The 22,101-nt window shown below is 36.2% G+C and overlaps 2 protein-coding genes across 10 annotated transcripts in view; one reads left to right on the top strand and one right to left on the bottom strand.

Annotated features, from left to right (window-relative positions):
- The first annotated feature begins 2,234 nt into the window (after positions 1-2,234).
- The window catches only part of LOC127867051 (dihydrofolate reductase-like), a 407,711-nt gene continuing 387,844 nt past the window's right edge, over positions 2,235-22,101 (top strand). For 2 of the 8 annotated variants that reach the window (XM_052407981.1, XM_052407995.1), the window contains exons 1-5: positions 2,235-2,376; positions 4,312-4,388; positions 5,187-5,233; positions 5,699-5,816; positions 6,240-6,369. In XM_052407981.1, coding sequence (XP_052263941.1) covers positions 2,317-2,376; positions 4,312-4,388; positions 5,187-5,233; positions 5,699-5,816; positions 6,240-6,369 — 432 coding nt within the window. In that variant the 5' untranslated portion in view covers positions 2,235-2,316. Of the gene's footprint in view, positions 2,377-3,325; positions 3,444-4,311; positions 4,477-5,186; positions 5,234-5,698; positions 5,817-6,239; positions 6,370-8,080; positions 8,191-8,442; positions 9,118-22,101 lie in introns of those variants that run through there. The other 6 variants (XM_052407979.1, XM_052407978.1, XM_052407994.1 and 3 more) reach the window with 6 other exon arrangements.
- Positions 16,830-22,101, bottom strand: part of LOC127867056 (uncharacterized) — a 401,999-nt gene continuing 396,727 nt past the window's right edge. The window contains exons 1-3 of one of the 2 annotated variants that reach the window (XM_052408008.1): positions 18,956-19,037; positions 17,846-17,946; positions 16,832-17,363 (exon numbers count right to left, since the gene is read on the bottom strand). In XM_052408008.1, the coding sequence (XP_052263968.1) occupies positions 17,214-17,363; positions 17,846-17,946; positions 18,956-19,013 (309 nt within the window). In that variant the 5' untranslated portion in view covers positions 19,014-19,037 and the 3' untranslated portion in view covers positions 16,832-17,213. Of the gene's footprint in view, positions 17,364-17,845; positions 17,947-18,955; positions 19,038-22,101 lie in introns of those variants that run through there. The other variant, XM_052408009.1, reaches the window with a different exon arrangement.

Raw genomic sequence — 22,101 nt, 5'->3', positions numbered from 1 at the left:
TATATCAAACGTCTGACGCCCTACAATAACACAGTTAAAATCACATAACGAGTTTTCTATATATCAAACGTCTCACGCCCTACAATAACACAGTTAAAATCACATAACGACGCCCTACAATAACACAATTAAAATCACATAACGAGTTTTCTATATATCAAACGTCTCACGCCCTACAATAACACAGTTAAAATCACATAACGAGTTTTCTATATATCAAAGACCTCACGCCCTACAATAACACAGTTAAAATCACATAACGACGCCCTACAATAACACAGTTAAAATCACATAACGAGTTTTCTATATATCAAACGTCTCACGCCCTACAATAACACATTTAAAATCACATAACGAGTTTTCTATATATCAAACGTCTCACGCCATACAATAACACAGATAAAATCACATAACGACCCCCTACAACAACACAGTTAAAATCACATAACGAGTTTTCTATATATCAAACGCCTAACGCCCTACAATAACACAGTTAACATCACATAACGAGTTTTCTAGATATCAAACGTCTCACGCCCTACAATAACACAGTTAACATCACATAACGAGTTTTCTATATATCAAACGTCTCACGCCCTACAATAACACAGTTAAAATCACATAACGACGCCCTACAATAACACAGTTAAAATCACATAACGACGCCCTACAATAACACAGTTAAAATCACATAACGACGCCCTACAATAACACAGTTAAAATCACATAACGACGCCCTACAATAACACAGTTAAAATCACATAACGACGCCCTACAATAACACAGTTAAAATTACATAACGAGTTTTCTATATATCAAACGTTTCACGCCCTACAATAACACAGTTAAAATCACATAACGAGTTTTCTATATATCAAACGTCTCACGCCCTACAATAACACAGTTAAAATCACATAACGACGCCCTACAATAACACAGTTAAAATCACATAACGAGTTTTCTATATATCAAACGTCTCACGCCCTACAATAACACAGTTAAAATCACATAACGAGTTTTCTATATATCAAACGTTTCACGCCCTACAATAACACAGTTAAAATCACATAACGAGTTTTCTATATATCAAACGTCTCACGCCCTACAATAACACAGCTAAAATCACATAACGACGCCCTACAATAACACAGTTAAAATCACATAACGAGTTTTCTATATATCAAACGTCTCACGCCCTACAATAACACAGTTAACATCACATAACGAGTTTTCTAGATATCAAACGTCTCACGCCCTACAATAACACAGTTAACATCACATAACGAGTTTTCTATATATCAAACGTCTCACGCCCTACAATAACACAGTTAAAATCACATAACGACGCCCTACAATAACACAGTTAAAATCACATAACGACGCCCTACAATAACACAGTTAAAATCACATAACGACGCCCTACAATAACACAGTTAAAATCACATAACGACGCCCTACAATAACACAGTTAAAATCACATAACGAGTTTTCTATATATCAAACGTCTCACGCCCTACAATAACACAGTTAAAATCACATAACGAGTTTTCTATATATCAAACGTCTCACGTCCTACAATAACACAGTTAAAATCACATAACGACGCCCTACAATAACACAGATAAAATCACATAACGAGTTTTCTATATATCAAACGTATCACGCCCTACAATAACACAGTTAAAATCACATAACGAGTTTTCTATATATCAAACGTCTCACGCCCTACAATAACACAGTTAAAATCACATAACGAGTTTTCTATATATCAAACGTCTCACGGCCTACAATTACACAGTTAAAATCACATAACGAGTTTTCTATATACCAAACGTCTCACGCCCTACAATAACACAGTTAAATCACATAACGAGTTTTATATATATCAAACGTCTCACGCCCTACAATAACACAGTTAAAATCACATAACGAGTTTTCTATATATCAAAGGTCTCACGCCCTACAATAACACAGTTAAAATCACATAACGAGTTTTCTATATATCAAACGTGAATGAATTAGTGTTAGACTTTACCTTCTTTGCATTTATAAATGAAAATAAAATGTAAAAAAAGAAACAATTTTGCGAAAAAATTGACTTAACAGACATATAAAACGCCCTTAACATAGCTAGTAAACAACCACGCATGTTTTGCGCGTGTCCATGTTAAACATTACTTTTAATACACCTGTGCAAACCTGTATTTGTCGAATCTATAACGATTTACTTTCCGTGTGTACTTGACGCGCTTGGGTGCTTCCGTGTGAATTTTGGTGAACTCATAATAGCTGTTAACCTCGACAGTAACTGTGTACATGTGTTTACGTAATATTGGTATTTTATTCAACGGATCGTTTATGTATTATACGGTTAAGGTAAGCCATGTTTCACCTTACGATTTTAGGTTTAAATTTTATTTATGTTGTGGACGTGACTGTGTTTTTTTAAATTAATAAATTAAATACATAAAAACGCGCTGTTTTAGCCCTTACAATACTTGAATTAACTTTGTCGTAATACACAATCGTATTTTTGTTGTTAGTTTTGTTGGCAATAGGAATTTCACTACCATAATGGGCACTAAAAAAATGAAACAGGTGTTCCGTATGCATTTTCCCCTATTCATTTTTTTCCAGATCTGAAATGGTCCCACTAAAAGGAAATACCCGATCAGTATGTTACTATGTGTTAAGGTACTCAAACAGTGTGAAAAACCTAACACATCAAACATAACCAAAATGTAGTTCCCAAATAAGATTAAGGTACACAACACACGTGATCACTTTAGACAGCTTCAGGACTGTAATATTTATTTGAATAAATCAAAGCCGTCGTCATGTGTTGATTAACGTTATGCAAATATACAAAAACATGTCCCTTTTTAATTTGCATCTGCATAATAGAAACCTTATTGTAGCTCGGGGTTCTTTATTTATTGCGATGATTGCCGGGCCATATATTATACATGTGAGCCTCGCTCTGGGAAAACAGGGCTTAATGCATGTGCGTAAATATTCGTCCAGAATAAGCCTGTGCAGTCCGCTTTTTTGTTTTAAGGAAGTATCTTCTCAACTCAATCCAGTATAGGCGGAAAGGGTAGTCCATGGTAAACTTTTTCAGACTGCACGGCCTAATCTTGGACGAATCTTTATGCACATGCATTAAGCCCAGTTTTCCCAGAGCGAGACTAATTATTCTTATTCATTGTCCGTATACTACCAGTACCGTAAATCACTTCACGCAAGATTGTGAACTCGCCATGACCTACAAGTTATCAGATAATTGAAACAAATTAGTATCACGAGTTTACGTTGACATAGTGCGGTTAAGGGCACACCGTAATCGTGTTCATTTGATTAAGTTTCAACAGACACTATCTATTGTATTATGCAGTTTTGTTTCACCAATTATCTGCGTTGTGATTCTGGACTTATATTATAAGGTATTTCGGAAAACCTCAGCGACACTGTTGAAAGATAATAACACAGATTATAATCAACATTATACTAGCGCAATTTTAACAGCCATATATCAACACATGAAACAGTGTATAGCACATGTTATAAAAGAACATTTATACAACAACACTTAAATATTACATTGTGCTTTTTCTGTGGTAAAAAATACAAAATGTTTAATACTAATCAAATCAATTTTCACGCAGATGAATATGTATTTTTAAATTTAACTTTAAAATAGCAATCAATGGAACTCCATAAACTATTTCATGACGTTTTTATTTCGGTCTTATCTACTGTGTTAACTACTGAACACCATAGACATATAAATATCAAAACTTGAATCACCTCCTATGAACGGCCAATGCAAAGTATGTTTTTTATACATTTTATGGCTAGCCAAGCTTCACTTTTACTGAAGAATAAATAAAAAAGTGAACGTGTGTCTAAAAAGATATCAGCCAATGGCCTTTTGCAAATTATAAATGAATGTATACATTCAAGAAGGTTCTTCACAAAGCAATTTGGTGTACTTATGTTGAACGTGACGAAAATCTTTAAGATGCTTTGTATCAAAGATGTTAGTACAAAACCAAATATTTTCCGTCTATAAACGACAGCAAAACGACGCAAAACAATATTTTGTACAGATTTATTTTGAAACGATTTATAAATTGAAATCGTCGTCATTATTTGACTTAAAATAATACGGACGTTTAAAAGAAAGATAAAAGAGTATGTAACTGAATTAGTGAATTTAGTTTCATCAATTGTTGCATTAACTTTGTTGTATTAATTGAACTGCAACCAATCGAATGGTCATTACTAATGCAGAGCTGATATCATTTGCAGGGCCAGTGTGACGCACTATTAAAGAGTCTTTCGTTGGCCCATGGACATCATGGAACAAAATGTCTCCACCACGAACGGTATAATCACTTTCAATATGATGGCAGCAATGTGTCATAACAACAGAGGCATTGGCTACCAGGGTAATCTGCCATGGCCAAAATTGAAGTAAGTATACGAATAGTTTTGGGAAAAAATGGGCTGCATGCATTTGCAAAAAGTGTCGTCCGATTTTAGCCTGTGTACACATTCCGCTTTTACGGACCTCTCGGTATAAAGGAGATATCTGCTAAACGAAAACCCGGTTTAGGCGGAAAGTTTAGTCCCTTGTTAATTTTGACGTGACTTCACGCACATGCATTAAGTCATTTTTTCTCAGAACGAAGTTTGATTTGTCTCAAAAATTAAAAACAATATATGCGTAGACATAAACTTATGTACAAAAAACTAAACAATCCGTCAACAATAAGCAATAAAATATCGATTTGTAAATAGTTATCTTCACTCTGTCTGCTTACGACATTTTAAATTGCTGTCCATATACAACGTTGCTGTTTGACTATTGAATACAGGAACAAAATCAACCTCGCTTTAGTAAAACTGGGCTAAATGCATGTGCGTAAATTGTCATCCAACTTTAGCCTCTACAGTCCGCATTGGCTAATTAGATACGACACTTTTTGCGGATATGTAATTTACCCGTAAGGATATCGCTTCTATCCGAAAATCCAGCTTTTTTCAGAAAGAGGGATGACAATCTACACTTATACCGGCATATCTGGGATTACACTTTGCGCACACGCATTAAGACCAGTTTTCCCAAAACAAAGCTCATTTTTCTGTACCTACTATGCTTGCAAGTTTATGTCTGTTTACAGGGCCGATTTTGAGTATTATTTAAAGACCACATCCACACACAAGAAAGGTAATATTGTAAACATGAGACTCGGTCTGTAAAAACGAGTATTATTGCATTTTCGTTTAAATGTCGCCACACATTAGCCATGCAGTCCGCGATGAGGAAAGACACTTTCCACCTAAACTGATTTTTGCTAGGAATAGACTTTTAACCGAAAGTAGAATATCAGCGGGAAGTTTGCGGACTTTACAGGCTAACACTGTACGCACATGTAAAAAGCTCCATTTTCCAAGAACACGACCCATATAGCACAGCGGCTAAATTGATTGATTTAAAGTGTTCCAGACTAAGTTCTCCCGTTTTCCATGATTAAGCTAACCCTAGACACATTTTTAGTTATTGAGAAGAACGTTTAATGGATTACACAAGATTACTATCGTTAATGTTTGTCATTCAAATAAAGACATGAATTATGTTGATAGTCCCTTCATGTTCTTTATATCCATTTACAGTTGTTGTATTTTAATCCAGACTCCAGTTTGATGATTGTACATGTACATGGCCGTAAGAGCTGGGCGGGATGTACGGACTTTCAGGCGAGCTATGGAGGCGTATATCACATCGTCTGTAGTCAGTCACGTGACCCAAGGTGCGTCTACCTCATGTTCTGCAGCCTATGCTATTTCAATTGTCATTCTAGAATGTCGTCAGCATCCGTAAACCGTGCACTTAGCAACACATGTGTATGGCATGCGAAAAAATGAAAATATGTAAACAAGGTCACTAAAATACACTTGGAAATAAAACCCGACTTCAAAGCATCATTATTTATAACCAAAGCCAATACAAATTAATCATTATTTGATTTAATTACTTTTTAAGTTCACAACGGCTAAGAAACAATAGAGCAGCATCATTATCACTGTTTAGGCACGAGGCAATAACACAAGTACAAGTATAGTATCAGCTAAATAATACTGCACGTTTTCTTTGTAAAATGGTGTCTGATAAAGTAACAAATTATCAAATGTATTGTCATATCGCAATTCCGCATGTGCATTTCCGCTTGTAGTATCAAGACACACCCGAATCTTCTGACGGTGGCCGGAAGTGTACCTGAGGCTCTCGAGTACATCGCAGATCTGAACCGGAACGGAAAATTGGACAGCGTCTGGGTAATGGGTGGTGCAGGCATATACCAGGTATAAGGCTTTTAATACTTATTGTTTCTGAAATAAACCTAATACCAAAATAAAAATATGATAATCTGATAGTTATAAAGCCTAATATTCGAGGCAAAATATCTCTTTCAGAACAAACATGAGCATAATGCATGTGCGTATAGTGCTTGGTGTGTTTTCCCAGGCTAATTTCTGACTACACCTTCCTATTGTTTTGTAGCGAAAATCCAACGTATACATAAAGTAACGTCCCTAATTAGCCTGTACGGACTGCGCACATCTGATACGACACTTCATGCACATCTGACACGACACTTCATGCACATCTGACACGACACTTCATGCACATCTGACACGACACTTGACATTAGCCTGTACGGACTACGCAAACTTGACACGACACTTCATGCACATCTGATGCGACACCTCATGCACATCTGATACGACACTTCATGCACATCTGATACGACACTTCATGCACATCTGATACGACACTTCATGCACATCTGATTCACTTCATGCACATCTGATACGACACTTCACGCACATCTAACACGACACTTCATGCACATCTGACACGACACTTCATGCACATCTGACACGACACTTCATGCACATCTGACACGACACTTCACATTAGCCTGTACGGACTACGCAAACTTGACACGACACTTCATGCACATCTGATGCGACACTTCATGCACATCTGATACGACACTTCATGCACATCTGATACGACACTTCATGCACATCTGATACGACACTTCATGCACATCTGATTCACTTCATGCACATCTGATACGACACTTCACGCACATCTAACACGACACTTCATGCACATCTGATACGACACTTCATGCACATCTGACACGACATTTCATGCACATCTGACACGACACTTCATGCACATCTGACACGACACTTCATGCACATCTGATACAACACTTCATGCACATCTGACACGACACTTCATGCACATCTGATACGACACTTCATGCACATCTGACACGACACTTCATGCACATCGGACACGACACTTCATGCACATCTGACACGACACTTCATGCACATCTGACACGACACTTCATGCAGATCTGATACGACACTTCATGCAAATCTGATACGACACTTCATGCACATCTGACACGACATTTCATGCAAATCTTATACGACACTTCATGCACAACTGATACGACACTTTGTGCACATCTGATACGGCACTTCATGCAGATCTGATACAACACTTCATGCACATCTGACACGACACTTCACGCAAACCTGACACGATACTTCATGCACATCTGATACGACACTTCATGCACATCTGACACGACACTTCATGCAGATCTGATACGACACTTCATGCAAATCTGATACGACACTGCATGCACATCTGATACGACACTTCATGTAAATCTGATACGACACGTATGCTCGATGCTCAAAATAACATAGCTTGAATTTATTTAAGCATCTGAATTCGGGTGACACAAGCTACTATAATAACGTTTGTTGAGCATTAACGTTCCAAGGGGATGGTTAGTCTAAAACCTGTGAACGATTATATAATACTGATGTGTTATGTACTTAAAAGATGCCTATCTTACCTGCAATATGGTCGAGTCTATTTAAATAGGGTTTAATTGATTTAATTGATGGACTACACGTGTACAGTAGCGCCTTCTTTATCCACTCTCTTAGACGAGTCTAACAATTGTTTTGTTTACTGCAGGAGTGCCTGTCTCATCCGCTCTGTGGACGAATCTATCTCACTCACGTGTACAAGGACTTTCCGTCAGACACATTTTTCCCGCCTTTTGATGACGACTTCCGAGAAGTAAAGTGGGGATTACATGTCGCATGTGCGGTTTAAATTTCAATATATTTACTTACTTTGTCCAGTTATCTTAACGAGTTTGAAGAAGTTAGTGAAGCATTTAAATAAAAAAACTTTATAAACACGATGTAGTGCTAATTATTAAATTATTAGTTGTTTAAAGGCTATAATTGGTGAAAGACACAGACGGGTTAATTAAATCCGTGTTGCTTCACGATTACACACGCGCTGAAACGTTCCATACTTAACTTTTTCAGAAACGACGCCACTTCCGATACCTATCACGAAGAAGACGGTGTTTCTTTCGAATTTAAAGTATACCAGAATATAAGGAAATCCAACACTTCTATATAATTGATACACTGATGCCAACTCAGTGTATTGCTACTAGTGTTTACCATATCCTAAATAATCAGTTAACGTGCTGAAACTGTATTTTATCTTTACTAAGAAGTTGAAAATAAGCGTTATATAAAGGAAAGAAAACACACGAGCATTAATCTGTAAAACTGGGTTTAATGTATGTGCGCAATTTTCTCAGGCTAGTAATGGAAGACACGGTAAGCTTTCATGAAACTTTTCTTTAAAATGAAGTCTCGTGTTAACGAAAACCGTTTTCAAGCGGAAAGCTTCGGCCATGATTAGACTTTTCGGACTACACAGGCTAATCTGGGAGGACACTTTCTGCACACACAATATAGTATGTATGATACATTCAGGTCGGTTTCGTAAAAGCGTGGATTTGATTGTGAGGCAGAGAAATATAATATTTCATTTCTGAACATAAACTATGCTATCATTGTTAAAAATGTGTGCTTTGTACGTCAATTTGTTGGTTTATACCTAAATGTATGCTGCGAAGTTGTTTGCGAATTGACAGACTATTGACACGTGCCTTCAAAAGCGTTCCACACGATAACAAAAATTGATCTTTTAAACTCACCAATATTAGTGTGTTTGTTTACGCAACTGTACGTTGATGTTTGTATGTCCATGTTTGGTCTGGTACATGTATAAGTATGTTGATTATTAAATATTAGATTGTTTCGGTGGTGTTGCTAATGATGATTGATGCCTGTTGATTCGGTTGACGGGTCATGGTATATACACCATGTACATTGTACGCGACCACAAGAAAACAGCATCATTCGCGTTGTGAAAATTCAAAAGACTAACTACTTCACATTGTCTAAAAAGACAACCAAACACAATTCACTTATAATGTATATGGTAAATAATCTTTCGTGCTTTAAAGTCGTTTTTGTATGACTTGTCTCAAAATATATTCCTGGAGAGTTATCCGAACATGAAATCGAATGCGTTGGATCTGAATGAGTACTTGGATCCAGAACATACACACACGGCTGTAAATCACGGGTGCCACCTCTTTTTAGATGTATAAATAACGACCAAATGCTACGTTCGCGTTTACGCTAGGTACCTGTAGTTTTTAAATACACTAATAATTCTACAGAAAAAGTTGGTTACATATAGATAATCAACATATTTCGCATAAGTTTAGAAATCGGCCAATGAAGTACGAATCAGTGAAGATTTGTTTAACCTTAACTTTACAGAACCAAACATTGCAACCAACGTTGAAATTTGAGCTCCTTTATAAGTTGCAACATTGTTGAGTTTTTATAAGTACATTTATATTTTGTTCTGGGCAACTAGCACATTGCAATCTAATTAGATCGCTTACGATGTCAAACGTTATTTTTATCATACTTAAACTGCTACATTCACATCAACAATGACTTCTTGTCGATGCATTATTTCAAACGAAATGGAGTAAATACCAAGAAGATGGAGGTAAGGACAGTAGGTGGCACACATGCGCTTTTTGAGTGATTATAAAGTGGCATCTTTTATGTGACGTAATCTTAGTTGTTGTGTTTGTATTTCCAGGACTTATATCTGAAAGTAAAATAACTACTTAGTATGGCAACCTTATTATTATAAGTAATGTTTTTGAGAATCTCCATGTGCATTATTTTCCAAGTTATACGGCCTCGTTTACCAAATTATTCAATGGAAAATCAATCAGGTCAAAGTAAATGACATAGGCTAGTAAACTCATCAAAATTGAACACAATTAACATTGTATAACCACGTGCTTACCCTAACGTAAACATGGCGTTATTGCATACTTTTGAATTACATTCATAAAACGGAATGGCTTTAATTTACATAAGCAGTTGACGGGGCTTTACAGCTTTTATAGTATCCTTCTATCTGATCTAACATCACATAACACGTCTTTAAGAAACGACAGACGTAGCAATGAATGTAGTGTTTGCGTACAAAAGTGCGTTTGATTTGTGTCAACCTGTTGGGCCATTAGTTCCTTGAATACCAATAGTACATGCTGTGTTGATGCTAATGATGCAGTTTAACGATAACCGGGAGAGTTTTTTTTATTTCGTAGTAAAATCAATTAACACGACCACGTTCTTAATGTAATGTTTGCTATATTTAATTATACCTTAATTTGAATAACATCGAGATCACGTGTCAACTCGAAATAACACACTGGCACATGTCACATCCGGTTTCGTCCTTCTTGTACGTTGGAGAATCCCCACAGTCTAACAGACACTCCAGTGGCCTGCAGCCGGGGGATAGAGTTGTCATGTTGCCACCTAGAATCATGGAATAATAAGTAGAGATAGATATGTTTAAGGTTTATGTTTTCATTCTTGATGTTTTTCACGAACGCGAACATCAATAGGTTATTAATATCAAAACAGAATATAATAAATACCTCAGACAATTTTTACAACTTGAATGCATGTTGATTTCTTTGTTCGTTTCGGATCACGCTGTGAACGTTTTTCTCAATCAATGAATATACTTTTTATATAAGCAATCGCTAACAATACCAAAAAACATAGATAATATTTCATTGTCTTTAGTATTAACGTATAACATGTCATGGCTAAATGTATATGTTTATTGTTGTCGGGAATTTATAATCGTTATTTGGGTACAGTTGATTTGGCGATTCGTGCGTTTTTGAAGAATAATTTAATTTTAACGCATTTTGAAGAAAAAAATACATTTTAATACATCGCATACATCGAATTTAAGGTTCAATAAAACAAACATAAGAATTTGTTTAATGAAATTCAATAACAAGGTGTATACATGTTTATTTATTAAACTAGCTTTTAACAAATATTACTTGATCAATTAAATTGGCATGAAATGTAAACATATGTTGTCGAGTATCTTGAATGACGTACTTTCTGGTAATATTCTGGTGATATGTTTGTGTTATAAAAAATTCATATATGTTTTTATCCAGTAGTTGCGATAACTTTGAAACATTACGTAAAATATGTGATCCTAAAGTGTATTTAAGCCATAACGCGTTGCATTGACTGTTGACAGGCGGTTAATCAAGCTTTGGTCAATTTTCGTTATGCTTATTGTCATATTGTATGCATCGTACTGTATTCTATTCTATTCTATACAATATGTCCCTGGCGTTTGGGATGTTCAAAAGAATTGCCCTTAAAATAATGATTGAGCATGTGCTTTAATCAACTTAATGTTATTCTACCTGCACATAGGCAGACAGAACAAAGGTTTGCGTCCACGTCCATGCAGCTCCGAATGTCAGGGCAATCGCTCGGGAACGGAGGACACACTGGTCATAAAAAAATCAAAATGTCAAGTAATTTGCGTTGAAAATTCCGCTCAACGCAATCGTTTAGAAATTAATATATATTTACCTTTTTCATTTTAAAGCGGGATTATACGATTTTGTCAAATATTGATGAATTTATATAAAATGTGTAAAAAAAACTTATTATATATATATTTCATGTATCTATGGACATAAGTACACAGGTATGGTCTATTAGTATTCGAAAATTCCACGTTGAGCGTGATTTGTCATCCATAGTGAACAGAACATTTTTCTGTTATTAACAACTACGCTGTCAATAGGGAAACAAAAATGAGAAACCCCCAAAAAGTTGTCTGGTATTTTTCATTTAGCAGACCTTCGTACGAGCTCATATTTGCAGTCGATGACAAAGAAACATATACTAAACTACTAGGTATCGATTTTAACATGGTGTTCGTAGAGCAAGTTCATGCAGTTATCACCATCAATTTTATTGTTTACACCATTTAACTTTGTGTACACCAAGTGAGGCTGTAACTACATGTATAATATTTTCGTACTATTCTCCCTTTACTTGAACTATTGTTTTTCTTCCCTATTATACCAAGTGGACTCGCCCATCCTTCTAAATTGGATCAATTTATTTCCAAAATTAGGGATGTCTAGAATATTTATTTCTATATTTAGAATATTTCATACAGAAATACCTTTAAGCAAAAAGCGAAGACCCAGATGAGACGCCGCTTTTTACCAAGGCCTTTTTTCTAGACGCTTGGCATAAATGGGTTAAAAGCAATTTATACAAGACAACGTACTAAATGCTCGAAATCATGTTTCGTGCTAAAATTACTTAACTACATTTATTAAAATGTTGTGTAAATCATTTGAAAGATGCCGAAAGGAAATTTTGAATATCTTGTCTTTAATATAAAATCAATATGTCATATTTAAAATAATGATACATTTAAAGTAAACTTCACAGTTATATTTTGTGGATATTTTAACAGCTGTCGTTGGGAATGTGGATAAAGCAAGATTATATCATTCAAATATTGATTGTATTTAATGGGACCTGTTCACGTTTTGATAAATTTACAAAATTGATAAAAAATATTGTTTCGTAATTGCAAATTTCTGTTGAAGCTATGTTTTTTTTATAAGGAAACAGTAATAATTGACATATGTTATGCTCTAAAATATCAATTGTATGCATCTTTTAGACAATTAAAAAACCTGAAAAATTCTAAAGCGCTACAAAGGCGAAACGATTGTATCATTAGGAAAGTTCTGTTGTTATCGTTATCATATTGTTGTTATCCTTATTATAGTGTAATCGTGTGATATTACAAGGATTACCTATATATAAAGTTTAAATTACGTGCTTTATCCCGTCATAACGATTGGCCGAATTTGCTCCAAGGCTCAGTGGTTCGAGCCCAGGTGTGGATAACTTTTTTTCATTCTTCAATTTTAACCAATTTTTGCCTAGTGGACTCTCTCATCCTTCTAAATTGGACAATTTATTTCAAAAATATAGGATGTCTCGTATATGTCTTTCTATAATTAGAATATTACTTACTGAAATTCCTTTAAGCAAACAGCGCAGACCCAGATGAGACGGCGCATCATGCAAAGTCATTTTTTTCAGGACGCTAGGCATAAACGGGTTAATTTTTGTTTTTAACTGAACTTCTTTTGTTCCGATGTTTACATGAATTTAAAGCATTAGTGTGCAAACTTCAGAACTGCCGAAATCTGTTAAATGGTCCGTTTAAGTCATGGATGTTAAATATTTATTATGACGTGAGACGTGTATGAGTTCAACAAACAGGAGATATTTGCTAATCCATATAAGCTTATTACAAATAAATATTATCACGCATGCAAAAGTCAATTTGCAATTATAAAGTTGAGCTGCTCTTTAAGAAAAGGGGGTTTAATACATGTGCATAAAGTGTCGTCCCAGATTAGTGTTGTCGGAAGGTTTCCGTGTGGTTCTATCGTGGAGGATAAACTCGTTTGGCTCTAATATATTTATTAATGGTAATACATATCATTAATATACAACAAAGAGATGTATACTCTTTGAATGTAAAGAATCGAATGACTTTAGCAATCATACGATTCACGAGATCGACATTAAACATATCAGTGCGCGGGAAAAAGGATGAGTGATCTGAGTATTAGACAAATTATAAACGTGCAACTGTATGGATTAGATGAGCTGAACCTATCTAACCTAGAGCAAAACGACCTTAACGAATAAATCGAATACTAGTAAACAACTAATCAACGAGTACAATAAGTATTAAAGTAACTACCGTTATGAACTCATAGACAAGTCGTGATTTACATTTAAAGTTAACGATATTTAGAAATTGGTACAACAATAAAACAACACAACTTTGCACAAATGTTAGTGGATTATTGTCCGTGTAGACATCAAATGGGATACCATACAGGTAATCATGAAATTTATCTGTGATTGCCCATTTGAGAGCAAGAAACTTCAGCTTCCTTTCATGATAATTCTTTTCCGATGTCTTCAGACTGCGGCTCGAAAAGGCAACCACTCTATCCACGCCGTCGTGTTCTTGATACAACACTGCACCAAGACCGTGCGAAGATGCGTCCGTATGCAACTTAAACGGTTTCGAATAGTCGGCATACGCCAGAACTGGGGCTGTTGACAATTCCTGAACAAGAGTGTCGAAAGCAAGCTGTTGTGCCTCACCCCATGTAAACTTTTTCTTCGTAATTGACTGGTTTCCGGATGTGCCGATCAGGAGGTCGTTGAGGGGCCGAGATATATGGGAAAAGTTTTTAAGAAAATTTCGATAATAACCGGCGAATCCTAAAAAACTTCGAACCTCTTTGATAGATGTCGGTACTTTCCATTTAAGTATCGCTTCGATCTTACTTGGGTCGGTTTTGATACCGTCTTTTCTTATAAGCGTTTTGCCGTAGCTTAAAACGTCAGCATCTGGTAATCTGGGTTCTAATGATGCTTTTTCTTTTTGAAGAGCTTCGATCTTCCGCTGAAGGTGGTCAATCTTCTCTTTACTGCACTTTTCTATCACAGATGCATTGCCCACTGTCTCATTTAGTTCATTCTTCCAAAAGCCCTCCGTTATACGATTCTCTCGCATCTCCAGTTTGCACTCAAACTTCTGCACCCTCTCTGATAATGATATTTCCATATCTCTTAACTTCATTTCTTGAGATAATAGTCGCTCTTCTCGGCTATCAAATGTATGTGTCATCTCTCGTTCCTTTTGCTGTTAGTCAAACTCTTTCCGTTTCCATATTCATACATATGCTCTTCTCTTTCCCGATGTTTGCTTTCGCGATCCTCGTAATTCTAATTCCCTTTCTGTGCGTTCATTTTCTTCTCTGTTACGGATAATTTGTGCTTGTCGTCCGTATCTGCTGTCTGTTTCCGTCTTCTGTTGTTGTGCAGACTTTTGATGTTCAAACGTCTTGGTTTGCGTTAGTTCGGTATCACCAACGTACTCATCAACTGTAACGAGGTCCCCGACATTTGATCCAAGGCTATTGATTCTTTCTCGTAGTTCCATACGTGAGTCTTCTAGAAATCTGTCCAAATCTTCAAGATTCTCTCCCTCGTGTAATGGAACATAAGACGAAACACGTTGTTGTCTGGAACTACTCGTAATTTGTTCCTGTGTTCGTAATGGGGACTCACATGCATGGACCGATTCATTCAGGCGAGTACGATTCCTCTCCTGGATATATGGTCTACCGTGCCTTATTTCTTCCATCTCTTTTTCTATATTTCTCCTCTGCATTCTCTCCTCTCTTTCACTCACATTTCTAAACTATTCTAAACTCATCGTGCGAGCCTAACCTGTCTACTTTCTATACTCAATACTTATATCTACGTACTTATGTAATGTAGAGGCCTCTTTATACTAATCAACAACTAGCACTACTATCAAAAACTACTATTCTTTTAAGACAACACTATTTCCTTAAAAACCTATATTATCACAGCAACCTCACGATCACCTCACGTTTCATATGAAGTTGGTTGCAACCTGCAAACATACTTTTTTCAAACATTCAAATGATGCAGTATAATTAATTCACTGCCCTTGCTCGTAATCTACACACATTATCTCCCCTGAATTGCACTTCCGTGTGCAAGCTTTAAGAAACACTGATTTATTTAATTTTATTTTCAAACGCTCTCAGTTTGCTAATTTTCTATCATTTTATTTCTAATGTGGTCAATTTATTTCAATTTATTTGGAAGTTGATTTTACGTGCCGGTATCCTGAATCGAACCCAGTTCTCCCGCGTGATAGTCTAAAACGCTATCAACCGCGCTAATTCCGCTACAATTATCAGTAAGCAAAATGAACGATTTTATAGTGCGATACGCGCATCACTCTCGCGTGCAAAATGCGGAAAATCACGACGAATTACCAATGTGTATAATACAAATACAGTGTATTATACACGTAATGCATTAAAATGCATGGTTTCATGTACAATTTTGGTATAAGAATATTTTGTAAATATTTCTGTCGATGCTATAACGTCAACAGAAATATGAAATACTTGTTTACAATACTTAAAATCAAACCCGATACTGTGACTATCAGGTTTTCCCATTTAAATACACGCTTAATCTATTACGTACATATCCAAATGTATCTGTTAGAATACTATAAGCAAGAATCACAAATTAATAAGCCTTGGTTTTATGACAAACCCATGATCCACATATTTAAAATAAGTATAATCAAAACACTGTGTAATTTTCTTTCTGTTATTATATCTGCAATGTAGACCCCAGTACATCGTATACAAAGTATAAAAAGCCTTTTTATAAAAGGTGAGTGTATTTTGCAACACTTCCACAGACAAAGTATGTTCATTTAACAAATACAAAAAGTTCGAGACGATAATATTTATTAGCAGAAGCGGCCTTAAATACATGAAACACAGTTTAGGGAATTATTCTTGAAAAACTGGGCTTAACGCATGTGCGTAAAGCGTCGTAATAAATAATCTGAGCAGTCCAAACAGGCTAATCAGGGACACCACTTTGCGCCATTATTGGACTTTCGTTTGGAAAATACTTCTTTGGCACGAACAATTCCCTAAATGCGGAAAGAGTCGTCCATGATTAGCCAGTAATTACACACTCAGAACAAGGATGACACTTTCACTACATGCATTAAGACCAGATTGTTTGTTAAAACAGTTTGTCTTTAGAACACATTAAAGTATTGTATCGTATTTGATAAACAATTGTACGAATGTAATAATTTATACCACTAAAATACAGTTCTTAATAAAAAGCTGATCGAAGAGTATAACGACGAAGAAACGTGAAAAGCCAAGGTTTATGTTAACATAGCGTTAGTAGTCGAAGTAATCCTTATTGCATCTCTCATTGAGATCTCGAACGATCTTCTCGCACATGCCGAAATCTTGCAAGTCATCTGGTATCACAATGACGATGTTGTTGATGTCATTGCTCTTTGGATCCCTCAGGATGTAGTGGTTCCCCTAATTGAACAAATACACATAATTGCAGTGCTTTGTGAAAAAGGGATTTAATGCATGTGCAAAAAGTGTCATCCCAGATAAGCCTGTGCAGTCCACACAGGCTAATCAGGGACGACACTTTCCGCCGAAACTGAATTTTCTCTAAGAATAGTATTTCTTTAAAATAAAAATATCATAAAAGCGGAAAGTATCGTCACTGATAAGCCTGTGTGGACTGCACAAGCTAATCTGGGAAGAAACTTTACGAACATGCATTAAACCCCCTTTTTACAGAGCACGACCCATATGTAACATTTAATTTGTCTCATTTGTCTATATTTTAAGCGTATACTCAAACAAACCGTAAAGCGTTTAATATATAGACTTTAGATTTCCTACTTGCCCCGTACAAATCGATAAGCAACAATAATAAAAAACGTTGTCAAATCGGTCGTTCAACAAAAACAAAAGAAATGTGTCCATCGTAGATATTAACTGCGTACCATGGAGTGCTCCGAGAGCCCGCAGGTGGTCGCAAAGGTCCGCAAGGCTTCGCTGTTACAGTCGTCTGGAAACCGAAGAGGTGAGTTCGTCGACCACCAGGCTAAAAATACATCAACAACGCCGGGTTTTAGCCACTATTAAAAATGCCGGGGTGGGGGAGCGGGATTGCTGGTGAGGATGAAAAGAGGCAGTGTGACCTTATAGATGAACATTTGTCGATTTTAAACTGTTTACATTGTAATTATTTCATAGAGTTGTTTACACTTATGTACACGAGCATAAATTACCTTCATGAACATTTTGTTGTATTGATACTAGTTTAATTTCTTGCAAGCGTAGAACTATTATCATATGACTCACGTATGACATATGCCGCAAGCGTAGCTCCTGACAATACGAATCGTGTTCTGAGAAAACTGGACATAATGCATGTGCGTAAAGTGTCGTGCCAGATTAGCCTGTGCAATCCGCACAGGCTAATCAGGGAAGATTAGCCTGTACAATCCGCACAGGCTATTCAGGGACGACAGTGTCCGCTTTTATGACATTTTTTCTTTAAATGAAGTCTCTTCTTAGCATAATTCCAATTTAGGCGGAAAGGGTCGTCCCTTATTAGCCTGTGCGGACTACACATAGCCTGTGCGGACTTCACAGGATAATCTGGGACGACACTTTACGCACATGCATTATGCCCAGTTTTCTCAGAACGCGACTCATAGTGTGCGCATAGACAGGCTGGTAAGGAGCTACGCTTGCCGCGGTCCGTTCATGAGACCACGGAGCCTTGCTCGTTATACCGGACAGGTTGCTCCTAACCAAACAACGCACACTGGTCATATATGACATAAACCCCATTTTCGCATGACGTTGCTTAAATGATTCCCAGCAGTTGTCAAAGCGGATTTTAACAAATGTCACCCCCACAATCGTTCTATCAATATTCGACTTATATAAATTTATATAACAAAAAAAGAACATTGAGTCTTAAAAGTTGCACTTATAGAAGCAAGAGGATAATCAGTAACAGCAGTAGTAGCAACACTAGCAGTAGCAGAAGCAGTAGCGGTTTTAGCACTAATTAAGTGAATGAATTGCAACACAAGTCTTACCTGTCACTACGGAGATCATAAGACCTATGACGAAGAGGAAAACCACAGCCTTGCTCATCTTTGTGGACTAACAGGCACGGACAGAGAAGCAGTGGTTTAACTGAACATCAGTGTGATCAATTTATAAATCATTTCCTACATTTACAGCCAGTAACGGACATTCGCACTTAGGCTATTACAGGAGTATGCATGTTTTGCTTTTTCAAGTCCCACTATTTATATTGACGCTAGAACGTGTCCTCAATCGTGTATGATTAAAACCTACCTACATTTATGTGTTCCCCAAAATGAACAGTTTTGTGTGAAGCATTCATATCAAAATTATAATATTTTTTTTAATATTCGTGCAAAGTTGAAAATGTTCCATTTGGTCATTTTGTTATTTGAAAAATCAACATTTTATCGCTGGTAATGAAAACCGAATTAAAACAACGTAGGCCTTAAAATAATTAACAAACGTAAGTGCTGTACGGCCTCATGTCTTTCGCAGGCGGCTAGATTTTTATTGAACAAGGATATAGGACTTGACCGGTTTGTCTTGATATACAAGTGCGGTGGTCTACACCGACACAACACTCGAGGTATCTAGTAGACAAGGGTCGGCGGATGTGTTTACTTCCTTTGCAATACTAGAAATTAAATGTGCATATGCAATACCAAGAAACTTATTATTGTTCTATACTCTATAAAAATGTAATAGTTTTAAACATTATCAATAAATTATAATAGTAGGAACTATTTAATATTTACATAATTATATTATCAAGAAGTATATGATATTTTAGATGTGTTGCATTGTTTTGCAAAAGCACAGAGAGGTGATAGCAGATGGGTTAATGTTTGGTCCCCATATTCAAACTATCTTCATATAAGTTGCGAGCAGTAATTTCAAATTGAGTTTAAATTGTATGCATCGTTACGTTTGGATGGTTAACTGTCACAGTGGACAACGCTAAATGAAAACTGTTTACATGGTAACGTTCTATTATATCAGAGAGCTCTTGATGCCAACGGAACACTCAATGGGATAGTCGTCGAGGCAGGATGCGATCTTATGGGTTAAAATTGTATTGGACTTGGGTAACACTCTTTGAATGCCATATGTTCATTATTTAATTTAAATCTCGATAAATATCGCATACATGTTTTTCCTTTTTATAACTTTATAGTAGAAATTATACAAAAAGCAGGAAACATTTTTTGAATCCAGAAACACTATCAGGAGATAGTTGTCTTGATTTTGTGAGTCGCGTTCTGAGAAAACTGGGCTTAATGCATGTGCGTAAAGTGTCGTCCTAGATTAGCCTATGCAGTCCGCACAGGCTAATAAGGGATGACACTTTCCGCCTTAACTTGATTTTCGGCACAGAGGGACTTCCTTGAAACTAAAAATACCATAAAAGCGGAAAGTGTCGTCCCTGATTAGCCTGTGCGGACTTCACAGGCTAATCTGTAATGACACTTTACGCACATGCATTACGCCCAGTTTTCTCAGAACACGACTCTTATTAACAACTTTCATAACATAACTCGCAGCATAAAAATATACTAATTAAAGAGGGATCACCGTATCAGAACGGTCAATGAAAAGCATCGGGGATTAAAACCGGTTTGAAAATTAGCCGATCCGAATCAGGTTCCTCCTGAATTTGAATAACACACAAACAGCACACTGACAACAACTGACAAATTATGTTAGATGAACAGAGACCATTAGACCTTATGTCTGATAAACAGAGACCATTAGACCTTATGTTTGATGAACAGAGACCATTAGACCTTATGTTTGATGAACATAGACCATTAGACCTTATGTTTGATGAACAGAGACCATTAGACCTTATGTTTGATGTACAGAGACCATTAGACCTGATGTTTTTCTCCTTCTCCGGTATACGAAGCAGTCGACGCTATATCTTTTACCCCATACCCTGAGGTTTGAATAATGAATATCATATTTCGTTTTGGGGCGACTTTTTGCTTGCCTGAATCCAATTTTTCACGCTATTGTTGTTCATGTTTGTAATTCCGTTGTTATACGAGGTCAAGGTAAGAAAGAAGTCAATCCTATTAATATAAGCTAGATTGTTTCGTTAGCCCCAGCTTGTATGTAACATTCTCCGCTATCCTGGTAGAACGAGTACCTGATATCTACGGAGAAGATCTTCTAAAGGCTCCCTAGCTCACAAGGGATACTATGGAAAAGACGTTGAAAAACATACATGCATAAAATACAGTAGACAATTATGTGACCGCGTCTCTTAAACATAGGTTTATTAAATCTTCATATCTTAAAAACGCAGACAATAAGCATTTATTAATGTATCCGTATTATCTAAGATGTGCGTCTTGACCTAAGAGGTTTCTTTTCCCCGCGCATATCTGCCATTTAATGTAAAGTGTTTAAAATCACGTTTGTTTGAGTACATAAAAAGGCACTCCATTTAATGTCTTTACAAGCCATTATAAACCATACGGACGAAATACGAAAAGAGACAAATCTATCTCGATATCAATCTGAATCCTTTTGCAACCGAATGCTTGTGGAAAAGCATTGTTCTTTTCCTAAAGTGGCTGTATGTTATATTTTGTCGTGTTGTCAGTTATCTTTAAAAAAAACATAGAACATTTCAAACTGTTCAATCTGTTCACATAAACAATGCTTCATGGTTGTTTGATAAAAATCAACTAATAAATATATAACAGTATTTTAATGACAGCATTTTCAAGTATCATCCGCAATATAAATACTAAAGTTATTTTTAGGAATTCTCAACTAAAATTCGATTTTTGTTTTCGATGCGTCAATCTTTGAACATTTCACTTTAAGAAGTCGTTTGCAATAGGAAATATGTGGATGAGTAGTGATTTTCGATATGTCTTGAAGAAACTATTTTTCTTAGTCTGCAGGCTACAGATCAATAACTCGGTATATCAAATGACCCGCAAGCGGAAAACTGATGTGCTGTTTCCTGATAATGCAACCCCCGCTAATGGGTCATAATATAATTCTTTACGTGATCAATATCATTAAAGATGTTAACCGATTCGGGTTTAGCATTTTAGACGCTGTATTCTATGAAAATGAAAAGTTACACAAAAAGGTCCAACAAAAATGCAATCAAACAATTACAACAATCCATCTA

Source organism: Dreissena polymorpha, chromosome 2 (assembly GCF_020536995.1).
Source record: "Dreissena polymorpha isolate Duluth1 chromosome 2, UMN_Dpol_1.0, whole genome shotgun sequence".
Classification (NCBI taxonomy): domain Eukaryota; kingdom Metazoa; phylum Mollusca; class Bivalvia; order Myida; family Dreissenidae; genus Dreissena; species Dreissena polymorpha.
The sequence above is the reverse complement of the archived record's forward strand: the minus strand, read 5'-3'. Positions and strand labels throughout refer to the sequence as shown.